Below are 25,998 nucleotides of genomic sequence, written 5' to 3'. Positions count from 1 at the left end.
TACATAGAACTTTAGCGGTAGAAGTTTCAGAGTGCATACAAGGAGTGATACTGGTACTGTTGGACTAAGGGTTATATATTTATTTTAAGTTCAAGTTTGATCTGTTTAAAATGTAGTTTAAAATGCAACTTACCGAGTTATCGCTGACGTAGCCAGATTTATTGTCTGTTTCCTCCTCCTCGGCAGGCACCAGCACTTCCTTATCTTCTTCTGATAATAAAATCACGTGATAGTGTGAGACATGTTGTGGATTTATTTTGGTGATCAGCCTTAATAACTTAACTAATTTAACTAACTTAATAACTATGGTAATACGTTTAGCAGTTTGTTGGCAATTCGGGTGAATCCAGAAGCAAGCCTTAGTTGACCCATACTCACCCTTTTTCTGAGTTTCTGGAAGGAAAATGGAAATAAACTCGAAAAGTGAATAAAGAGAAATCAAATTGATACTCATTACAGTTATTAAAAACTTCATGGTAAAAGAACTAATAATTTAAAACCTGTTCGATGGTAAAAAATGTAACCTTACTTCACATGCAGATCAAGGAATCGAAATATTCTTAAAATATATCACAACTAAACGACAATATTCGCTGTTAATTAATTTAATCTACGCTGTATGTAGTTAACATCATCGTCTTTTAAAAATAAGATAAACCTCGAAAATGAGGTCAGATAACGATTCCTCACGATAACGAGTCGTTATTAACGACCCTTCAGAAAATGTATTAATCAAAATCCTTAGGATCTTATACAACGTAACAATATGATTATCTAATAATTAAATACGTTAATAATTAAATAGGTTCACTTCTATATCTGAAAATACATTTATTGCTTCATTTAACAATATTTTTATTGCAATATGTCTTTTAAAATATGTCTACTGTTCAATCGTCTGATTAAACGTACTGGTCTGAATACTCCCACTTGAAATGTTATCACCACATTTCTTAGCATTAAATTAAAACGGAGTACATTAAGGGGTCTTTACTCGTTCGCATATTACGTAATCAGCCGAGGGGGGGGGGGGGGGGGGGTTTCCAAATGATTACGCTACTGTAATTTTGACATAATAGCTATGTGTAAAATTGATTACGGAGGGGGGGGGGGGGGGGTAAAAATGTTCCAAAAAATGATTACGTAATATGTGAACGACCCCTTAACATTAAATTAAAATGGAGTCCATTAACAGAGTTTGCGCGATGCACCGTCTTTCGTCAGAAAATTCGAGAATGTATAAAAAAGTGGTTCAGCGGGCCAGTAAGCTATACACACAGTAAGCTATACACTAACTGAATGGTCTTCATGAGGCAGCTGCTGGTCCAATCATTGTGTCATGTGTGGTCCGCATGTTACACACATTCCTAGAGTCCCCTTCTGTATCTTCTTCAGAAACACAGCAGCAACAGAGATCTTGAACTTTGAACCAGAGTGGGTTCTCTTTCGGTTCCGCCCTGTGGTGGTGGTGTCTTCCACCTTATCTGTTTCGAGTTTAACATAACTTCCATAAGAGTTGTAGCGTCTCCTTCTGCGTCTTGCTACTCGAGGGGTCCCAGATTGTTCCCAAAATGAAGCACTGGGGTCGGACACCTCATTCTGGTCACATTTACTGTAGGGCGTAGGAAGAGGACGGTAGCCTGTATTTTGGGGTTTATCATCAGGCTGAGAAACTGTCGGCGGTAGATCCGTATCCTCAATCTCTATCTGTTCTAAATCTAGAGACACATCATCGTCGTCCAGGGATATGTAACTGAGTTTATGAAGTTCCCCTCCCCCCATATCTGCCCACCTTACTTCTTTATCTTTCTTTGAGGACCGCTTGCTCCTTCTCAAGCTGTTGGTAAGGATGTTCCTCCTCAAGCTGTTACTCCGCAGTATTTCTTTGAACATCTTAGTAGAAATGCTTGAGAGACTAGCTTTTATAAGTCATGGAGAGCCTGCTTGTAGGGTTGATATTTAATATTTTATCCGACAAATCTTAACGTTAAATGATAAAATATTAAATGATAAAAGATTAACATAATCATTCAAGGCGACTTGAACGTTTCAAAAGCAATAATGTTTACAATCTCAATGAACACATTTGTAATAAAGAAAGTTCAGTATTGGACGCTCAAAACCTCAAGAGACTCTTTATAAGTTAACGAAACTTCCGTACTCAACAAGACAATCACATACTCACAAAGTCTCGTGTGGGACACACTATAACTAAGCAGTGATAATGCTGTAATGTGTTAAGATAACCATCAGCAAAACGACCAGCCCAAAAATAATTAGTCTCAATAATTGCGTCAAAAAGAAGGAAATTAACGAAGTCTATACGGAAAGCGAGGACAATGACTACAAGCTGGATGATGATAATGATAATGACTACAGATAATGATAATGACTACAGAGAGTATAAGCCACGGTTCAGTGAGATGTAGCTTTTCCATTATGAGATTCAGCTTTTCCCTCGTACAGTGATAGAGAGAGAGAGAGAGAGGGAGAGAGAGAGAGAGAGAGAGAGAGAGAGAGAGAGAGAGAGAGAGAGAGAGAGAGAGAGAGAGAGAGAGAGAGAGAGAGAAAGAAACAGAACGTAGACAAAGCTGAATACTTCTGCGGAAGACCATGAGGGCTGAGGCAGTGTAGTGTATACTGTATATGGTTCATTGTGACCACGGGAGCGGACCACTTGTTACAAGTCTTGATACTCATGTGGTCATGATTCAAATGTTCGAAAGCGAAGCTATAGTTCTTATAGAGCTTATTCTGGAGAACTAATAGGGCGAATATAATAGAAATATAAGGCGAACTTGGCTTTAAAGTACTCTCAGGTCTTTCAAGTTTACACTTTAATTTTGAATGTTTGTTTAACTTACAAATTTATAATTTACTAATTTATCTTACCAATCAGATCAGTGTGAGCATTAAGCTATAAATAACCAGGACAACTATACAATATAATGGCATCAGCATTATTCGTATTTAATCATAATGATCAATAACCATAGACTTCTAAGTAAAAGAAATTATTTAAAAGCTAGTAACAAATCAAAAAAACGCAATATATAACAAAATGACGCTGTTATGAATTGTTCTCCTAACTTTTAAAATATTACTAAACAGTATATATATCACAGGACCACAGGTTTCAATACTTTCTACACTACCATAAAACAAATAATTTGAGTAAATGGCATTCAACATGGCCGCTGGATTACTGATGACGACTGCTTAAAGACAGACGAAACTATAGTATAAAAGGCTGCGAAGGTTGTGGCGAATTGGAATTTATTCATTCTTTTTTCTGAATCTGGTGTAGTATTATTGTTTCATTGGCTTTATTGAAATGATGAATGGCCCAAACAAGGGCCACAGGTTATTGTGTTAAGTAATTGTTAGCTTTCCATCTCATCACAATACGGCTCTATAATTTATCCCAAACTCCTACAAAATATCTGAAATTCCACAAACCTTCCTGTCTGCTCTATAATTTATCCCACACTCCTACAAAATATCAGAAATTCCACAAACCTTCCTGTCTGCACTTGTTGCTGACTATCACAACTTGAATGATAACTGAGACAAGAACCAAGCCAGTTCCAAAAGCACACAACAGATAGAAGCCAATGTGCATCACGTGTATTGGAACTAGAAGAGCTGATTTCAGTTTGTCAGCTAGCTCCGGAGTAATGCTACCGTGCTGAGAAAGAGAGGGGTTTTAGAGAGGGGTTTTAGATAGAGAGAGAGAGAGAGAGGGGAGGTGAGAGAGAGAGAAGGAGAGGGGGGTGTGTAAGAGAGAGAGAGAGAGAGAGAGAGAGAGAGAGAGAGAGAGAGAGAGAGAGAGAGAGAGAGAGAGAGAGAGAGAGAGAGAGAGAGAGAGAGAGAGAGAGAGAGAGAGAGAGAGAGAGAGAGAGAGGGTGAGAGAGAGAGAGAGGGGGGTGAGAGAGAGAGATGGGGTGAGAGAGAGGGAGAGAGAGAGAGAGAGAGGGGGTGAGAGAGAGAGAGAGGGTGAGAGAGAGAGAGAGAGATAGAGAGAGGGAGAGATGGGGTGAGAGAGAGAGAGAGAGAGAGGGGGTGTGTGAGAGAGAGAGGGGGGGTGTGAGAGAGAGGGGGGGTGAGAGAGAGAGAGGGAGAGAGAGAGAGAGAGGGGGTGTGAGAGAGAGAGAGGGGGGGTGTGAGAGAGGGGGGTGAGAGAGAGAGGGAGAGAGAGAGAGAGAGAGAGAGAGAGAGAGAGAGAGAGAAGAGAGAGAGAGAGAGAGAGAGAGAGAGAGAGAGAGAGAGAGAGAGAGAGAGAGAGAGAGAGAGAGAGAGAGGGGGTTTGGTGGTAGTGTGTTAAGGTTATTTTATATACGCAAAGGTTACTTAATTTTGTAACCACTTCTCTACGTTTTTAACTAAAGCTAACAATAACTCTATTTTAACGCTGTAGTTTTTGAGCCGGTTTTATGAAAAAAATAATAACAACATAATTATTATACATATTATATATAATATGGCATCACATACAGAAATACATTAATAAGATAACTAATATCATAACTAATAAACGATAACATAACATTATGGAGAAAATCATTCCTACACCCCTGGTACCTTACCTTGCGTTTAAAAATAGTCGTGTTTCTTCTTATTGCTCTACAGATAAAATAGGTCTTAAATGGAGCTGATGAGTGGAACTGAAGCCCTATTTTATTTTATATTATATATATATATATATATACAGGGTGGGCCAAAATTCAGTACCCATACGTTGGCCTTAATAGCTCCGCCGTGTTTTATATTTGAGAGCTGTTGCTTTGCAGATGGCATACTGTACTTACTGGTTCGAGGATTCCGTCGTCAAAATTTGAAAATTCGAATATTTTAGACCACGCCCATTCATTATTAAAACACCTATATTGTTTTCTCTGAACATGCTGAACGCCTGATTTTTTCAGAGACGGTAGATTATCAAATGTTGCATATGATCTGAAAACATGAGGCAAAACGGATTAGAAATGACGAAGTTATCAAGCATTTTCTGTATCTCGTTAACAATATTGACTGGGTGATTATGTGACACCGTGATACGACACCTTAATTGGGCACCCTTAATAATTCCCATAATGTTTAACGGGGTAGTTAACGGGGGAACCTTATCACGTGATTAGGTAAACCAATCACCTGATCACACGTAATGAATAAACTCGTTATGCTTCATATCTCGGTCATCTGAGAAGCTACAGTTCTAATTCTTTCAGGACAAACGTAATTCGAATGGCCAAACACAATTCAATAACATTTAGCTTGATCCGACTATCCAAACTATCAAATAAATGTGAAAATGAACCTCCATTTGAAAAAAATGAACGCGAATATTTTTCGAGTTGACAAATTCCTCGAACCAGTGGTGGTACTAAGTCATACCAGAAAGAAGTATTTAAATTGGGCACTCAGTGACTGAGCTATAAAGGCCAACGTATGGGTACTGACTTTTGGCCCACCCTGTAGTATAGTACATACTTTGTAAAAGCATAGTTTAACTGATTGGTCTACTATCTACTACTTATTGCTCTACAGATAAAATAGGTCTTAAATGGAGCTGATGAGTGGAACTGAAGCCCTATTTTATTTTATATTATATATATATATATATAGTATAGTACATACTTAGCTTTGTAAAAGCATAGTTTAACTGATTGGTCTACTATCTACTACTTATTGCTCTACAGATAAAATAGGTCTTAAATGGAGCTGATGAGTGGAACTGAAGCCCTATTTTATTTTATATATTATTGTATTATATATAGTATAATAGTACAGACTTTGTAAAAGCATAGTTTAACTGATCGGTCTAATATCGCATACCACAGCAAATTGCTCCAACTAAAAGCATTCCATTACTTATCAATGCAAAGAAGTTTACTCTTCCTAATAATGACACACAATTACTCGTTCATAACGTATTACAGACTTTATAAGACAGACTCTACCATATTCAACCTGCAACATAACATACCATTGATAGGTATTCATCAGTAATAAAATGTCGAATAACGTTTAATATTATCTAATAACCCAATATAATAACACACTACATTGCATTTGTTGACAGATACTAATTATACTATATATCACTAGACAATTATACAATATTACAGACGATAATTCTTACCTCATCTACAGTAATGAGCGGGATGAAGGCAGGCTGAGTTTCGTTTAGGATCCTGAAACATTCCTCTAGTTATACTGATCCAGTACTATCAACAAATACGATTAGTATAGTAACTTATTCAACTTAAGTAAGTTATTACCAACTAGTTTAGTTGATTAGATGCCGACTGCATTCTTCCCTGTACCGGCAATTATTCTATAGTCTATAGCTAGACCTGACTGGTTCCCTGTACCGGTAATTATTCTATAGTCTATAGCTAGACCTGACTGGTTGGTCATTGTCAAAACTTGCCAGTACATTTTGCTCCCTGTGTTGTTTCTGAGACTGTAATGTTATACGACTATCAACTATTACTCTGTGATGTTTCTGAGACTGTAATGTTATACGACTTTCAACTATTACTCTGTGTTGTTTCTGAGACTGTAATGTTATACGACTATCAACTATTACTCTGTGTTGTTTCTGAGACTGTAATGTTATACGACTTTCAACTATTACTCTGTGTTGTTTCTGAGACTGTAATGTTATACGACTATCAACTATTACTCTGTGTTGTTTCTGAGACTGTAATGTTATACGACTTTCAACTATTACTCTGTGTTGTTTCTGAGACTGTAATGTTATACGACTATCAACTATTACTCTGTGTTGTTTCTGAGACTGTAATGTTATACGACTTTCAACTATTACTCTGTGTTGTTTCTGAGACTGTAATGTTATACGACTATCAACTATTACTCTGTGTTGTTTCTGAGACTGTAATGTTATACGACTTTCAACTATTACTCTGTGTTGTTTCTGAGACTGTAATGTTATACGACTATCAACTATTACTCTGTGTTGTTTCTGAGACTGTAATGTTATACGACTATCAACTATTACTCTATAATATGTGCTGTTAGGAAGGTGTTTCAGACGATTAAATAATTAATAAATAACATCAAGCTAATAGTGCTAGTATCTGATAAATAACTGCCCAACAACTTTTATAATACCCTACTAAGTACTATTAATTATTTCAACATCTCACTCCGTTTCGTCAAGAATCTATTGTTATTTCAATGAAATGTATTTCGATCCATAAAAGAAAATGACCTGTCTAAATAACTCATAAAATATTTACACACTTTCAAAATATTCGATTATGGTTTGTATTCACACCTGAACAATATTAGTGTATAACTATAAACTCCCGGCTGCAAGTTTTAATTTTACTGATCAACAATGTTGTTGAATAACGAGAAGCTCAGGTAAGTAAAACCTTTGTAATTAACCTAAAGGTTAAGTTATTAGTTAAACTACTACTACTACTAATGAGTAATGTTACCCTTAGTACAATATTCACAATTTCACAGGCGCCAGGTAGTAACCATGGTAACCAGTATCTCAGTATGTGTGTCTTTGCTCGTAGCTTTTAATTACTCTCAGGTTGGATTATACAACAGCGTAGTATATAACGTTGCATTACACGACTGTTGAGTTTAACACAGCAAATAACTTTCAAAGTTAATGTCTTATACTATACTGAGCTTCCGAGAATAATTCAAAATGTATAAATCTATAATTGCCCTCATAGAAGGATTTTTACAACATTAGATTCCAACAAATTTGTAGCTTTTAAGTACTCTCAGGTTGTATAATTCAACATCGTAGTGTATATTAACGTTGCCTTACACGACTGCTGTGTTTAACACAACAATTAATTTACAATGTTCAATGTGTAATACGTAATGTGTCGTACGTAATGTGTCATACGTAATGTGCCATACGTAATGTGTAATACGTAATGTGTAATACGCCATGTGTAATACGTAATGTTATTCGCTGAGTGTCCGTACCATTCAATATGTAAAGGAGCATAATGCTATAATGCTATAATGGTGATGAGCATATTTAAAGTAGAGTTATAGCTTTATAACTTTATAACATAAGATTCCAACACATTGTGTGTATTTATACTCACGTTAGTCGCTTATAAGCGACTGACGCGAGTAAAGTGACTCAGTTTCAATCTGTTGATAGCGATCCAGCTTGACAAATTATTCATTTGCCAATATTCACCATATAAATTTGTTTTGAAATCAAATATCGATAGTATTAAAAGTCTATAATATGTTTTACTGCTTTTTAAAAGTAATTATACTTTCCTATGTTTTTAATGTTACGCCATTAAAAAATTTAGACCCTAATCATAGTTACCTTAGGGCCAACAAATTTGGGTCACAATAAATTTGGTTACTATAATTTTGGTTACCATAATTTTGGGCACAAATTTCGCAAATTTTTAGTCTACAACAATTTTAGTCGCATTTTTCGACTTTTTAAGACGATTTTCCATTCCATTTATTTGATTTTTCCAATATTAAGCTAGGTTTTTTTTTCAATTTCGCATATAAAGTTTAACATTATTTGATTTTTCCAATATTAAGCTAGATTTTTTTTTTCAATTTCGCATTTAAAGATTAACGTTATATTAGGCGTGTTAATTAAATGATTTGTTGCAATAGAAGAAATAAAACAATCAATTAAAAAAAAATAAAATAAACTGCTATCTATCGATTCAGCAATGAGCAGTGAGCACACGTCTGAGCATTACAGATTAATTTTCAATACACTCAGGAATTTCAATTACATCAGATCCAGTCCAGAGTCTGTATCACTAAGATCCTGTGTACAGTTAGCGATATTTAACTGTTTATCATAAACATATGATAAAGAATGTAAGCTCAACAAAATTTAATTCATATATGCTCTACTAACATTTAGGTCTACTTCAAAATTAGTCGCCGAAATTTAGTCGCATAAAAATTTAGTCGCATAAAATTTGGTTTACAACAATTTTAGTCAAAAGTTTGACTAAATTTATGGTAGACTAAATTTGTCGTTCTTAAGCTGGTATGGGCATGTCGATCATATCTCATTAGTCATTACACACAGCGATACCAAGTTGATTAGTTGAAGTACATAAATTTGATAGAACGAATAACGGGCGATAGTGCACTTAAGTGCGGTAGGTCAATAGTGCGATTGCACGTGGGCAGTCATACACGTGGGCACTTGGGCAGTCATACACGAAGACAATTTTGAATTATAATGGAGATATTGTCATTATGTATCAAATATTATTCATTCACTATAAGTACAATATTTACAGGCACTATGAGCGTTCTTGCTTCACAGTCTAGTGTCTAGTGTCTAGTGTCACTGTCTAGTGTCTAGCTTCACAGCCCCACTCTGTAACTAGTAACAAGTTATCTGACCTTATCATTATATTAATGCTTTTCATACAAAGTTATAACGAATTCTTCATGTCGTGCATCCTGGGTTTGGACTGGATATGCCCGCTTAAAATATTTCCATCACGTTACATTACATAATTCTCAATAAATTTAATTGTAGTTGTGATTATACAATTAAATAGATAATCAAAAAGTAAGATTAACAATTACCACACGCTCACACACCATCTCATGAGAGTCTATGTACAAGTTTACGTTTATAGATCTGCTCAACTATTTGCTAATTTAATAGTATTATAGCGGTAGTGGAACTTGGAAGAGACTTTGCATTAGTCGGTTATATCTAACTCGGCGTTGTCGCTTCATGAATTTATATCCGTCTTTAATTGTTTTGTATAGTAGAAATTGATGATTTGATTCAAATCGAATCTTTAATCAATTAACTTATTTATTGTTCTTTCATAAGACATTATTTTATCACGCATTTGTTCACAATTGTCCAATGTTAATGATTTGTTGTTTCGTGGGTCAGTTAGAGTCATCTTGAAATCCGGATACGGCTCATAATAATTTACATTATATCTCTTGTCTATACTCATCTGTCTCATACTATATACAACCCTGAAATGGGAGCGTTTTCCATGTGCTTGTTGGCCATGGCTACTGGTAAAATTTGGCATTTAATCTAACTTTATGTTAAATTCGCAGATGAACCAAGTAGATGCATGTAAAATTAACGTAAGGAATTTGGAGACATGTCTAATTGGTGCCAATTTGAAGAGCTTCCTTAATTCTGATGATTTGCTTCTCTAAATTAACCTTCGCACTTAGTTATTCTACAACGTAAGCCTAAATAATTGCTGAATAATGACAAGGAAATCTGCATCATAATAAGGCAGGCTGCCTATAAATAAATATCAGTCTTGACCTGTAATATTTGCCCAATGAATATTGACTACTAATTGACTAGTGCTATTGTCTGCCAGACACCTCTTCCTCATTGTTGCATTATATTGTAGAGGTATTTAGGGGTCCGGTGTTGTAGCAGTGTTAAAACTCTACACTAGCTCCAGTTATCAGACAAACCCAAGCTCTATGTACTATTTATAGTATAATTGTTATACTATAAATTCCATACCTATAGTAAGGTAGGTATGGAACACATTTGATAGTAATAGTTTATAGTACTATGTTTACAGTATGCACTGAAGGGATATCCTAGGAAGTTTCTTGAACTTTTAACAGGTACCCCTCCTCATTTAACCCTCAAGTACGGTAGGTATGGAACACATTTGATAATAATAGCTCAATTTGCTTATGTCTGTGGAGTGTGGAGTGTTGGTTATCTGACATTTTCGTCAATGGTCAATAGTCATTTCATGCATCATCGTATGTACAATTCATGGACATTGCCCAATTCATGAACAATCCAATTCAGTCGTGAATCCCACTAAGTGTTTTTCTTGGTGTATGCCGCCAACCAAAAGTCAGATTTTCAGTAATCTCTCACGAAGCTAGGATCCTGAGCACAAAGTGACTAAGGATCCCATCCCTGAGTCCCGGAGATATTTATCTGTAAATACTTAATAGGTATACTGGAGCAAGGAAGCCGGAAAGTTTAGAAGTAAGTTTTCTGAATATCGATGACATTATGGATTACCGTACGATCATTAGTTTGCCAGGTAGGGGAACCAGGAGAGACCTTATATAGCAGCTACGTAGTCAGATAATCCTGGCTTCGTGCCTGCTCTATTGGCATGGACGAATGGTCAATGTTGTTCTCATAATCACTGAAAATAACTACTGCTTTCCCCCACCCTGACCCAGTAACCTAGTACCCATGATTGAAACTCCTAGTACTCTTAGTTTACAATCAAGGTAGACACTATCTTCGATGAGAGCTCTACTTCGCACAGTGTCATTCACTGTTTTCACTGTATCATCATTCTATATACAGAATTACAAAGGACTTATAGTACACCCAGATGTACTATTGTTAATGATATTCGCATAATTGTGTGTTTATTGTTTGTATATTTAATATAAGTATTAATATATTGCAGTTATATTAGTATATTGCCTCGATCGCGCCGAGTAATGGGATTGATGCAAATTGGCATTGGTCATGATGTTTCGAAGTCACTTACATTAGCATTTCCTGAAAAATGCAACTGATGTTTCTGAAGAAGATGGTCAAAAATACCTCACATGATCAAATGATACCATCATAGTCAGAATGTAGGGGATCAAAACAACAGTATATATTATATTATATATGATTGGTATTGTTTTATACATATCATGAAACGGATCGTTTGCCCGCCATTTATAAGTGGTATAATTCTCTTCGCGAATGATAAGAGCTAAGTTATGTATTTTTAGAATAGACTGGGTCATTTATAGTAGTATTTTCATTGGAAACTGATTGAATTTTTAAATTTTCAGATATTGAATTGGCAACATGCCAACTCAAATTTCACTGATATTCACTAATTGATCGTCTTTCTTCTCCCCAAAAACACTTCTAAACTACTTATGAACAATTTACAATAGGATTGTTTGTTAAGGAATAAAGGCTTAAATTTCTATAATATATCTAAAAATACCACAATTGCTTAAATGAAATATCGGGTATTGATATTACTACTTTAATAGAGACCGTCACAAAGGCCCTAAATGCACAGTGTCCATATCCTTAGGAACAATAATTTCGGAAGCTAGCACTGCAGTAGTGTCGTTTAATTAAGTTAGCACTGCAGTAGTGTCGTTTAATTAAACTTTCCACGATGAAAATGATCATTAGTATCTGTCTGGAAGATAGTCTGGAAAATAGTTTTCTGCCAATACGAACAATGGCTCCAGTTTGAGATGATTTCATTTTCCAACCCACCCTAGCTCGATTTTTAGTCTCATGACACCGTCAAATACCATACAATTGTATTTAACAATTGTCTTTTATCCAGAGCACAATATCATACTCTTTTAGAGATCGTAGAATCACATTGGCATTCTGATGCAGAAATGATCGTTTCTCCGTGAATTTAAGTGATCACATTTTTTCACTAACTTTTTTGTCTTTGTTTGGTTAGAAATCGTGTACTTTCTTATATTAATTATTCAGAATATTATGTAGTAGGTGGTGTGTAATTTACAAATATAATGCTTATTATTATTCTAAGAAACATGCGTGTTCCAGCTTATAAGTGCGGTAAACTGCATTCTCTGCTACAAAGCTTAATACAGTCGCTCTAGTCACTGATATAGTCTGAACAGCTGAAAGGTTCAGGTGTGCTTCACACCATAATTTGATTCGTGACTACATAATTAGTCTTTATAACAATTAGGTCTATTGCTAAGGAACCCATCACATGCTTAGAATACTCGTTATTCTGACCCCACGTGCAAGTTATGCGCGCACCACGTGCAAGTTATGATGTTGGTATGCACACTCAAGATCGCGCACCTACCAACATTCAGTACGTTAACCAAGAATCGGGTTGATACTAAACACATATCACAGAGTCAGCCCACTCAGTGGTGCATCTTACCCTTAATCGATACCCAGATCTCAGTTATTACGTCATTAGGTATGCAAATGATCAGACTTATCTGTTTGTAGTTTTAATGGTAACGGTACACAAAGTACTATTAGTATTACCCGTGATCAGAATGCTAATTCAGCCGGGTTATGCTGTTATGTGCTGGACTTCAGTGAGCTCTCTGTTTCTGTAATGATGTAATTTTATAGATCAGTCATTGGCTGGAGGAGTGCCTGTATTATTATATCACGACTATATTCGATCTGATGGAACGAAAGCTTGTTATCACGACTATATTCGATCTGATGGAGCGAAAGCTTGTTATCACGGCTATATTCGATCTGATGGAGCGAAAGCTTGTTATCACGACTATATTCGATCTGATGGAACGAAAGCTTGTTATCACGACTATATTCGATCTGATGGAGCGAAAGCTTGTTATCACGGCTATATTCGATCTGATGGAGCGAAAGCTTGTTATCACGACTATATTCGATCTGATGGAGCGAAAGCTTGTTATCACGACTATATTCGATCTGATGGAACGAAAGCTTGTTATCACGACTATATTCGATCTGATGGAAAGCTTGTTATCACGACTATATTCGATCTGATGGAGCGAAAGCTTGCTATCAAGGCTATATTCGATCTGATGAAAAGCTTGTTATCACGACTATATTCGATCTGATGGAAAGCTTAAGTTATCACGGCTATATTCGATCTGATGGAGCGAAAGCTTGTTATCACGACTATATTCGATCTGATGGAAAGCTTGTTATCACGACTATATTCGATCTGATGGAAATCTTAAGTTATCACGGCTATATTCGATCTGATGGAGCGAAAGCTTGTTATCACGACTATATTCGATCTGATGGAGCGAAAGCTTGTTATCACGACTATATTCGATCTGATGGAGCGAAAGCTTGTTATCACGACTATATTCGATCTGATGGAACGAAAGCTTGTTATCACGACTATATTCGATCTGATGGAGCGAAAGCTTGTTATCACGACTATATTCGATCTGATGGAACGAAAGCTTGTTATCACGGCTATATTCGATCTGATGGAGCGAAAGCTTGTGATCACGACTATATTCGATCTGATGGAGCGAAAGCTTGTTAAACATCTATTTGCTAGCGTCCACACATAACATCGTATCTTATTTAGGATATTATGATATCCCTACTGATTCATAATAAATCTCCATTCCCCTCCATAAGCTCGGCAACCTCCGAATGAGACAACTCTCAAAACATGTTAATGATAATTGGCTCGGACTGGTTAATCAGCAGCTCTCCTAAACTGCTCAAGTGCTCGATAACGTTTTCTATGCTATCTCACATAATGTAATCAAAATGGAGAGCATCTTGGACTGGCCACCAGTTTTGTATGAAAGTAATAGTTCAATGAACTTGAACTGTTTAGAGTTTCTGTGGATGTGCCAGTTTATTGAATTCCGCGCGGCAGCTCCTTCTTACAGTCTTTATATACTACTAACTGTTCATACTAATCCAAATTTAGTTCCTCGAAACGATATCACCAGTTTCTCACTATTCTCTTTAACAAAAGATCTGTATAGTAAAGGATTAAAGAGTTTCTGTAGATATATCGGTCTATAAAATTCAAAACGTGAGCAGGTGTCCTCGCTCGACCCATGATAGAATACAGCCACAGTATACATTACTTTATAATGGCTATTGTTATGCTCTGAAACTAAAGGTCTAGATTAAGGGTCTGATTCGTATTTAATTTAAGTTATGGAGGAGCTAAGTCCAGCTGTATTAAGCTGAACAAGTGTAAATTGGGTGCGTTCCTCGAGTGGGCATGATTGCCGTATATTAGAACTGAACATTAGAACTGTCATTTCCGTAGTAACTATTTAATTTGGTTCATAGAGATTAGCTCTGCAGTATAATACCCCTTGTGGTGACATAACCAGGTTTAATGTGTATATTAACAGCGGTTCAGACTCAAGAGATGCTTTCGAAAGTTTCATTTTTAAATTTTAAGGTTTGTAGCATGCAGCACTCTTCACTCTTGTGACTTACACATATTCTCGAATCATTTGTAGATGCCAATTTCAACCCTTGTGAAGCGTGAGCCATGATAGGTCTAGAATCTTTTACAGTTTAAACCATGTTGTTCCACAGCTATCCTCAATCCAATGTGTTTAAACGAAGACAAGTTATTTACGTTTGAGCTGAGGGAGCTGATATTCCCTTAAGGGGGCATACCCCAAATCTGTCCAGACCTAATGACCTCATAGGCAGTTCAGTGACCTTCTAGCGCACCGTTTCCACACCAAAAAAATTATTTTGAGAATTCCCATTTTTGTAATCGAGCATTTCTTGGTTAAGAGTGCAATTTTCAGAAAATATTATTTTGTGGTTGAGACGCTATAAGTTAATTATTTCTTGCGGTATCGGGTTGAAATTTTGCTCGCCGTTTATTGACATCTATGTCAAGGTGTGTGTAAAATCTTGATATCGTATCTAAAAAGGCTAGTGTGTTATGAATTTTTAAAGTCAAAAAGCTAGAATTGTCCTTTTCAGGCTTATTTTAACAAAAAGTCAGTCAGGGAAGATCGGATTATTTGATGCTTGACATCAAATTGTTCTCTGAATTCTGGCGCAGTTTTTGATGCCCTCAAAAATGTTTTTACTCATTCACCTTCTGATCTATTGGACCTCAAAGCCAAACAACAAATTTAGGCACATTTTTCGTTTTTAATATTTACTGATTTTTCTAAAATTTTGATAGGAATGTGCTAGTGACTTTTTTAAGGGTGCAAAATGACCGCAACTAGCACATTTATATATGAGTTATGAACAACAAAACACCCTAAAATGCTTCCATTTGAAGTTATGGGAGAAAATGTGATTTTTTGGCTTTGCAGATAAAAACTGCGCCAGAATTCAGAGAACAATTTGATGTCAAGCATCAAATAATCCGATCTTCCCTGACTGACTTTTTGTTAAAATAAGCCTGAAAAGGACAATTTTAGCTTTTTGACTTTAAAAATTCATAACACACCAGCCTTTTTAGATACGATATCAAAATTTTACACACACCTTGACATAGATGTGAATAAACGGCGAGCAAAATCTCAACCCGATACGGCAAGAAATCATTAACTTATAGCGTCTCAACCACAAAATAATGATTTCCGAAAATTGCACTCTTAACCAGGAAATGCTCGATTACAAAAATGGGAATTCTCAAAATAATTTTTTTTGGTGTGGAAACGGTGCGCTAGAAGGTCACTGAACTGCCTATGAGGTCATTTGGTCTGGATGGCACAAACCACTGTTTTGGGGTATGCCCCCTTAATAGCTGCTTACTTTGTATATTTGATTTATGGGGGACAAAATTACAAAACAGATTTGATTATTGTGTGTTGATTAGTGAGAATATGCTGTATATACATAAAATACTTTATAAATATAAATACATAATCCACGCGCTCATGAGTTACTTGTTAGACTCAGTAGATGTAGTAATTGCGATTTAAGTTTGAATAATCAAGTTTGTTATTATATAGTTATTAGACCCAACTACGTGTCAATTTAATCGTTATACGGAATTTTGTAGATTTAAACTCGTCACAAGATTTTGGTTCATCTTGTTCTAATGGTGTTTTCATTGACTTATCAGCTTTTTATGATGTTTATAAGCTATTTCAGATATCTGTATAGAAATAAACAGGAATTAAACATGGAATGACTAAGGAGAACACTAACGAACTTGTCTTGGTAATACATCAATTCATTAAGATGATCAGAACTCTAAGAAATCGAGAGAAAGCTATAAAAGTACGTTTATGATAATAAAACAATGAGTTTTATTATCAAATATATGGTACAAAGTAAGAATGTACATACCAACATTCAACAACAAGGTCTTATCAGACAATGTGGAATATTTTCATTGTGTAGTTTGAGCACGTGCTACTAGACCATGTTGGTCTTACAATTGTAATATTTTGGACGGTACTGAAATTTGATCATTTTTCATTAAATTGGAGTTGAATGTAATAATAATAATGAATAATTTAAGCACAAACCATGGCCATGAAGCCAAATAATAATGATTATTCGAGGGACATAGGCTCCAACCTTTATGTTCAGCTAAGCCCTGTCAAGTAACTATTGTATCATATCCATTCTTCTTATAGTATAGGCTATTATGACGTTTCAATACATCTCAGTTCCATAAGCTCACAGGTATGTGACAGTAGTTAACGCTATTATTCAGACACACTAGTCACTTCTAATCACTAATAAGAGGTCAAGCTCAGTTAAGGGGGGAGCAGCTTGGCTCAAGCTGCTCTCGGCTTAGCACGATACACCAGCCTCCTTCCAGCCACTACTTATTTCAATACCTTACTTCCAGCCACTACTTATTTCAATCCCTTACTTCCAGCCACTACTTATTTCAATACCGTACTTCCAGCCACCACTGACTACGGTCACTATTTTCATTTCAATCCCATCAAAATACCATCTGTTTGGTCAGATCTTTCAATTGTTGCGAGATTGAAAGATTTGACCAGACAAATGGGATTGAGATTGTGAGCAATTTTGGGATTTCAATATCACAAAATAATGATGCTTTGCAATTTCAACTACAACAGTATTGTTTGTTACTTCCGACTTTATTGAATATTATCATGATAAATAATGCTGCGTTGAATATTAAATACTAAATTTCCTGGACACAGTGCTGCAACCTTTTGAAGCTTTATTATTATCAAAGCTCTCTGTTTGAATTGATCAGTGTACATATCATAGTAATTAGTAGTGACTAGTGTGTATATACTAAATAGTAGTAGTGAATATAGTGGCGTGAGACATTCTGTTTTCTGTCAGCTGTTCGGTCAATTAGGTAATTGGTAACTAGGTAATTGGTAATTAGGTAATTGGTTATTAGACGTAAGCCGGAGTTGTGACTGAGAAACTGTGTGAACTTCGTGTGAACCACCGGGCTGCTTCTTAGTCAGAGATTGTAGTTTTGAACATGTTTTGATTTTAACGCGGATCTTTGCGAGAAATGCATTTTGATCGAGGATTGATGCGAACGGTATAAAAAGTTCTAGTTGACAAGTATATAGTACTAGAAGTAGAATACAGCGAGTTTGACTTAGAATAAGTCTTACTGCCCATATAATTTTCCTAATCTCTGAAAGGTTGTAACAATGACATGTGAATTGTTCACTTCGCTATGGTGCCTTGCACGTGACATTGATTCAACCTTTCAGAGATTATGAGAATTATATGGGCAGTAAGATTTAATCTAAGTAAAACTCGCTGTATTCGAATTTCTGCTGGTGACCCGTGACGACGATAATTATTGTAATTATGGTAATTATAATTATGATAATTATGGTAATTATAATCATGGGAAACATACTCTGATTTGCTGTACTAAGTACATTCTGAGTTCACAGAGTCATGTTTAAATCAGCATGGCTATGGTAACTTGCAAGGCTGTCCTTTGTTGATCACCCAGTCCCGGTATTAAGGTTGTATTTTGCACATCATTGTGACATATAGAATAGATTGTTTTGTGAGTTTGGAATATTCTTTCTATAGTTTTGTTTTCCCGCATACTCATTTGTTAACATTTGTTAACATGACCCTTAAGATTTAGTTATTTTATCTCACGTCTATTGTATAAATTGCTTGTAAGCTTGTACACACTACACTTGTACACTTGTAAGCTTGTACAGTGTACACACTACACTTGTACTCACTACACTTGTACACTTGTAAGCTTGTACAGTGTACATTTGTAAGCTTGTACAGTGTACATTTGTAAGCTTGTACAGTGTACACACTACACTTGTACACACTACACTTGTAAACTTGTAAGCTTGTAAACTTGTAAGCTTGTAAACTTGTAAGCTTGTACACTTGTAGGCTTGTAAGCTTGTAGCATAGGACTGTAGGACACTGTTTCTAATATCTCATAGACATAAGAAAGCTCAGGGCATAGTGAGAACTATTGTTTCAAAGCATGTTCGAACTTCGAACACGTGTTAATTCGTTTGTAGGAATGCAACCTAAATCTGCCATTAAAATCACGTCCAAAATCAAATACTACTTCGCTCTCTTTTAAAGCGTCAGCTGAAGTTTTAAATTTAATCGAGAGCGTTCCATTTTTAAAATGTTTATCATTTAACAATTAACATAATGTCTACGCTATGCTTTTTGTCATAATCCGTGCTTAGTTACTTGTGTTGTAAAGAAAAAAGGGTTTTAGAATTATAATTATTAAACTTTGTGATTCTTGATTATCACACCTCATGTGATGTTACACAATTGTTATTAATGTTAGTTATAATTACAGTTTTGGCAAGTTGCCAAGATAATCCAATTGTATACATTCCTAACAGTTCCTCATCATAGCACCACTTAACAGGCAACAATGTCGACATTTCATGGACCTCTAGTGAACGACAGTACCCTCCTAAATGCAGCCCAATACAGCGCTATTCACGACCCCTGGGAGAGAATAGTTCTGGCTATTTTCTGTACCCTCACCTTTATCTTCGGGCTGGCAGGTAATTTATACTATTTCAGTTTATAAAGGATAACTAACTGGCAGTGTTCCAAACTCTATCTAATGATGAAATACATCTGATGGACAGAAAACAGAATACAAGTAATCATGGGAGAAGTCAAACTTTGGATAGTTCACAAATTACTGAATTTATCATAATTGTAATTCATTACGTTTCCAGGGAACGTGCTGGTGATCTACGGCACCATTAAGTACAAATCAACAAAGTATGACAGAGTCACCATTATATTCGTGCGGCACCTAGCTATATCGGACACGATAGCTATGATGATATACGTGTTGCCCACTGTTCTTGTGCACTTTTCTGGGGGCTGGCGCTTCGGAGAGAATCTCTGCTATTTTCTAGGTTGGATATTAGCTCTTCAGGGTTGAGATTTTCTTAGATTAATTCATAGACAGTTTATAAAACCTCAACTTGTGTGAGACATTCTAGAGAAAAGTCACTTGAAATTGAGTTTAAAGTTTTTGTAACTAATAAGTACACATAATATTCGATTACCACCATGTTAAATCTATGATACACCATAACACCACTCTCTCTCTGCTCAGGTATAGTGAACATACTACCGGGGTTCCTGCATGCAACGTTCATCATGTTCATCTCACTACACAGACTGATAAGATGCATTAGGAGACTCAGCTTCAAGATGGACCGCTTCCTTACTGCTAGAAAAGCTTCTGTACTCTCCGGTAAGAATATTAGGCTTTTAAAGTTCGTAATTAAACTATCATGACTTACGTTAAGAACTCTTTTTATCAGTAAGTTTACTGAATACATACTATCTTACTATATATAGGAATTTTAGAGCCCCGCGAATTAAATAGGTAATAATTATTTTAGTCTCTTGAGTCTTGACACCATTTTAGGGTTATACGGGTTCCTGCTATTAATCTATAATAAACCCCCACTCCCCCAGGTCTAGTGTTCCTATTCTCAGCTACAGTCCCACTTTACTACTACTTCACCGGAGTTACCGTACAGTTCCACGTGTCTAACTGTGTAGCTGAACAGGATGAGAATGTTGTGCCTCTAAAACTTATCCTCAAGTGGATACATCTTGCAGAGTACTTTGTTATTGTGGGCTCTGTTATAGGTGAGCAAAACTTAAAGCCGAAGATTGAATTTCGAAGATATTTTTAGAACAATAATGATAGTATGTTGTAGGAGGATTGACCAGTTTTCTGAATAGATAGTCATGAAATATTGGTCTCAAGTCTGATTTCCGGTATGACTAAACTTTCCACGGACTCCAACAGACAACTAACCCAAACACCCCTGCCCAGGTATTGCAGGAGTAGCCTGCTACATGGGCAAAGGAGCCTGGAGAACACACTCCAAGATCCTGGTTACCACCTTCCTGATAGTAGTAGTCTACCTCCTCTCCTGGACACCCCTCCTCTACTCCTGGGTCTGTATGACTGATCCCCGCAAGTCAACCCTCCTCGAGATACCCGATCATATCTACAAGATTGTAATCTACTTTTTCATGATATCTCTTGTTGCCAACCCTGTTATCTACACATGTATCAACAAACATTTCAAAATATTCCTCACGTTGGAGATCAGAAGCAGTTTGGGAAGTATGAGCAATGTGTTATTTCCTGGTTCCAGACACAGTAGTAAGTCTAAGACCAAGGGAGTAGAGAAAGGAGTGGACATCATCATCGAGGATGATGTACCGTGCAGTGCGAGGTACAGTGAGGATGATGATGATAAGCAGACAACTAGGGTTCAAGCTGATAACGGCATGACCACGTGGGATGTAACGAAGATGACTGCATTCTCTTTGACACCTGTTATGAGGCGGGGAGACAGAAGACCTAGTCACGTGTTAGTAGACTCTGGAGATGAGGAGGAAAAAGATGAGGAGGAAAGAGAAGAGGGAGATGTGAAATTAGGTGATGGTTTAGGATCGGATAAGGATGCGTTATCAGCACTAAATAAGACTAGTGCTGATGACGAAGACAATGGAGAAGTCGATCACAAAGTTTGAGTTGGGATTGGGTCGAGGATGAGGTACTGAAATATTTAAGAAACGACAATTTTGTTAGAAAGTGCGGGTTTAATTTAAACTTAATTGATTACTCTGTGTGCAGTTATACCTTTCTTTATCTTAGGGACACTTCCTACCGCGGCTGACATTTATATCTCCTATTAATTCTGACCCACTCTGAGGGCTAATTAAATTATTTAGTAATTAATTAATTACATTATCTTCTTACCCTGTTGTTGAGTGGTGTTCCATCTGGACGTTTATCTGGACTCGTTTGTGACCGTTTACTACTACTCCTGTGTACTGAGGGAACACAGTGTTTTATGATTGAATTACTAATTGAACTACGTAATTGAATAACACTCTTGACTTGTCTAATTTTATTTTTATCCATGTTCATTAAAGGTGTTCATTTAGTTTTAAGGCTCCAGTTTTCTTACGGGTTTCTTACTTATACTTTTGCGTCTTTTTGGCAAAAATTCAGTTAAGCAAATCAAATTATAACCGAATTATCAATTAAGTGATTACCGGTTCCACACAGAGGAATGTATCGTGAAGAGTCTTGTTAGCCTGCACTGATAAAGTTATGTTCTCACGCAGTCTCACGTCCGCATCCAGGAACATTGCCTTTGTTATGTAGAGGGGCACTGAAACAAGAGTGTTAAAGTCTCATCTTCTGTTTTATTAATCCTGATCTGCTGTTTTATTAATCTTAATTTTTCGATAATTTCTATTTTCACATCCATTTGTTTGTTCTGATTTTCAACATAAGCTGTTAAAGTTGCAGTAATTTGAAGAAAAAAAGCGTTTTATTTTCGGACGATCGTGTTTTTGATCCGCTTGAAACTCATATAAGAACTTTATAAAACTCTTCCAGTTTGCAGATAACATCTAGTACTTTCTCCATTAACTACTAACATTAACCAATATAACAGTCTGCAAAATAATATCCCCTTTCTGTTGTTCAGGAGTTGAACCCCAAAGAATTTAAATATGTTAGCAGAAATAGATAAGTATGGTCACTCTGCTGCTACTCAATGCTGAATTAGTCTCATGATCATTACATTACGTAGTGCAACTTACGAAAGAGTTTTATTATTTTCTAATGTGTGTACAAAGGAACAATACGTATACGCTATTAATAGACACGCGGTCAAATTCCCATTGCTAATCAAGCTGGTATTAACTGAAGATCTTACATTGCTAAGAATTTGTGGATGTACATGCCTTGATCATTCAATAGTATGATAAATTAACATTAACACTTTTATATGCTGTTCAAACAAATTATATTCATTATGTACCTACGATAAGATGTATTGTATAAAAGGGTCACGTCATGTACAGACAGATTTTGGTAAATAGACTCTAACAAGTAACAGACTCACTCTATGGACAGAACTTGGGAGTTTATCCCTTCATTCCTATGAACAGCTGGACAGTGAACTTGATAACCAATTAGTGAGCTAACTGGATCCACAAACATTTAGTTGTCCAATCTTCAAATTTTAACCGATGTAAACAAATGTACTCGATCCTCGTGTCTATCCCAAACGAAAAACACATAAACGTACATGTAACGCGCGTGTAACGACTGCTCACAATACGCTTTCAATACAAATTTTGATTTCGCGCGAGCGCGTCTGAAAAATTTTGAGTAGACCCTTCTGAGAATAAAACATCGAGTAAGAGTTTCATTCATGCCAGTGGAGTGGAGACTCACCGTTCTGGGCACAAGCCGTAAGGTTAAGCATTCCCGAGTACTTCCAGGCGTAGTATGCCACATTGGTAGGATTATTTGTAACATTCTGAAGAGCCCAATCTGGGATTCTGTATTCGTAACAATCTATACCCTCATAAGAGCTTTCATTTGTGAACACCAAATCTACAGATCTGAAAAAGAGATGGACATCCAATTTATCTCTTGACACAGAGACAATAACGGTATCAATGTATCACCTGTCATACACAGGTACACAGTCAACCCATGGTGTTTATCACCATGGGTATCACAGAGTATGATTTATAAAGAGGATATTTAAATTGTATTGCTATCTTTTCCTGAAAGCTGAAAAGGAACTACACGACTAGTTTTGCCAATTTAGATCGAAAAAAGGGGAAGTGGGTTTCATTTAGACTGCTCTCAAAGGACAACTTAAAATGACAAAAGTCAGTTGTACACGGTCCATTTGGTCATGACGAACCTGAAAAGCTGCTCATTGTAGATTGTCAAAGTTTTGGTTTTATTGTAGATAAGCAGCGGTTCAAACATGCTGCCTTCTGTTCCGTTTATAGTGTTAGCTGCATTACTTCCCCAACATCCACTGAAAATATAGTGAGGCTAAGATGGGAATAATAGGGCTGCAAACTATTCCGCCCAAATTTAATTCTTTGAAAATAGATTTTGGGTCCCTAATAGCAAGGAAGTAGTGCCAGAATATTTCTTCTTTTAACCTGGAATTTCTGCCGTGAAAGAGGTGATACTCGTCTACTTTAGCGATATCAGTGTGTCCTGTGTATACCACAGTGGGTAATATCATGGCATTAGCGTCTGTTGAACCGTTAGTCTGAGATAGTGAGAGGTATTAGTAAAATAAGGTCTTTATATATTAGATTAACATGTCTGTGTTAATTTTCGTGCTAAATCTCAACTATTCGGAACCCTTATTTTACTTTATCTGTTTTACTAACTACTGTGACTTGTGAGTTTTGTTAAACTTGATAAATTGATTTTTGTTCAACACATAAAAAGTTGGTCACAAGTTGATGTGATCAGTGATGTCGATAATATGCTGCCAAGATGCTGCCAAAAGAGAGAGAGATGCTGCCAAGATTACATTTATCACCACGTATTAGGGTGATCATAAGTCGAGAGTGAAAACAAATAGAGGGTTAACGCTGATATTCCGGTTTAAATTGTGATACCAATTATCAGTGGATTATTTGCAATCTAACCTGAAGAGCAAATTGAGGAGAAGGAGCAAGTTTTAGAGAGTGTAGTATGCTCATAATAGGATCGCTCATACCCCACAAAATATCCTGTACTGTTCCGTTTAATGTGAGGTAATCTAAACCTTCTGCATGTTCGTATACTGCTACTAACTCTGAATAGTTGAGATGGGGTAAGGTTTCATTGTGATGAGGGAAACTGCTGACGATAATTCATTTTTATTTCCTTGACAGTTGACGGTCTGTTGAAATAAAAGGGCTATGATAACTCAGAGAGAGTAAAGTTTTAAAACTTACAAATCTAAATACTTTACCTTCTAATGTAGTTTTAACAGCAGCTGGAATGAGGGAGTTGTGGGCTATTTGTGACACCACAGTCAACAGAGGAACATTGGGTATGAATATAACATCGTTTAAAGATGTGTTGTTGTTGTGTTTCTGGGTCTCTGACTCACTAAACACAAAGTACAAGTAGTCGTAGTACATCGCATATTTTAGGTCCCCGGAAAAGTTAGCCTGTTTTTTAATCTCATATTTCCTGCAAAAACAAAACGTGAGTAATTTAATGTTAAATATTAGGTCATCTGAATGCAAAAAATTGTGAAACCTTGGCAATGATCACAAAATGTTCCTGGTTAACTAATATCAATAACTTTCGGAAGAAATGGAAAATGGTAAGATCGATACATTTTACTAAAATTTCGGATCATTGCAACATGATTATTTATAACATTGACATGATATTGAAGGCTGATACTGGTCATCAACAAGAACTTACTGATAAACATAAGGTCCAACTGGCTCTAAAATAGCTTTCTCGCCTTTATTAAATTCAATAGGATTAGTGATATTAAAGAGGTAGATATCATCGTAAATAGAGACAGGGGGTGTCTGCCAATTATCGTATGTTTCAGTGCCTGGTGACAAATGAACTTGCTGAAACAGTTTAAAAGTTTATTTATTAGAGATGGACAAATGTGTAATAATGGCATTTATAACACTGAAATAGTTCATTAGTTTTTAAAATGTAGGGGAAAAAAAGTAAAGTATCACGATTGAGAGAAACTCACCGTTTTTATAAGATTATCAATGTATGTAAGAAGTGGTTTTTGGCCTGACAGTGTCACTATCAGAATCAACAAACCGATGGCTGCAAGCAGAATACCACAAATCTGTTGACATTTAGGACTTGGCATTTCTCCGCTCACGAGATTAACTCACATTTTGCTATAAATTCACCAAGTTAGATTTAGAGTAAAACAGATAAAATCAAGCAAACAAATTTGGGATGTCAAACTGTAAATGTCACATGTGTGGGAAGGTACCTCTACCTTCTACAGAAGTATTCGTTCATATGATGCCATGATGGTCACATGGTCACATGGTCACATGGTCACATGGTCACATGATGTCTCCAATATTTTACACATGTATTGGTACGTGGTGGTGGTTTTAACTAGCATTCCAGATAATTTAACACCACATTTTAAGAGCCTTCATCACGTCATGTTCTGCATGTTTTAGATAACCTGCACCTTATCTCAGAT

General features: G+C 36.2%; 2 protein-coding genes across 3 annotated transcripts in view; one reads left to right on the top strand and one right to left on the bottom strand.

The window, feature by feature from the left end:
- LOC134817959 (lysosome membrane protein 2-like) overlaps positions 1-25,674 on the bottom strand; it is a 30,236-nt gene extending 4,562 nt beyond the window's left edge. For both annotated transcript variants that reach the window (XM_063827347.1, XM_063827348.1), the window contains exons 1-12: positions 25,522-25,674; positions 25,230-25,387; positions 24,766-24,989; positions 24,458-24,606; positions 23,957-24,069; positions 23,707-23,826; positions 23,226-23,395; positions 22,031-22,149; positions 21,732-21,805; positions 6,143-6,194; positions 3,520-3,688; positions 134-210 (exon numbers count right to left, since the gene is read on the bottom strand). In XM_063827347.1, the coding sequence (XP_063683417.1) occupies positions 134-210; positions 3,520-3,688; positions 6,143-6,194; positions 21,732-21,805; positions 22,031-22,149; positions 23,226-23,395; positions 23,707-23,826; positions 23,957-24,069; positions 24,458-24,606; positions 24,766-24,989; positions 25,230-25,387; positions 25,522-25,647 (1,551 nt within the window). In that variant the 5' untranslated portion in view covers positions 25,648-25,674. The remainder of the gene's footprint in view (positions 1-133; positions 211-3,519; positions 3,689-6,142; positions 6,195-21,731; positions 21,806-22,030; positions 22,150-23,225; positions 23,396-23,706; positions 23,827-23,956; positions 24,070-24,457; positions 24,607-24,765; positions 24,990-25,229; positions 25,388-25,521) is intronic.
- Positions 19,332-22,296, top strand: LOC134817960 (C-C chemokine receptor type 5-like). Its single transcript, XM_063827350.1, has 5 exons — positions 19,332-19,488; positions 19,669-19,854; positions 20,058-20,198; positions 20,426-20,602; positions 20,793-22,296. Exons 1-5 carry the CDS (start codon positions 19,353-19,355, stop codon positions 21,500-21,502), a joined length of 1,350 nt encoding a protein of 449 aa, XP_063683420.1. The 5' UTR covers positions 19,332-19,352; the 3' UTR covers positions 21,503-22,296.
- Positions 25,675-25,998: the final 324 nt, after the last annotated feature.

Source organism: Bolinopsis microptera, chromosome 7 (genome assembly GCF_026151205.1).
Source record: "Bolinopsis microptera isolate Bmic1 chromosome 7, MBARI_Bmic_1.0, whole genome shotgun sequence".
NCBI classification, from domain to species: domain Eukaryota; kingdom Metazoa; phylum Ctenophora; class Tentaculata; order Lobata; family Bolinopsidae; genus Bolinopsis; species Bolinopsis microptera.
Note: the sequence above shows the minus strand (reverse complement) of the source record. Positions and strands in the feature narration are given on the sequence as shown.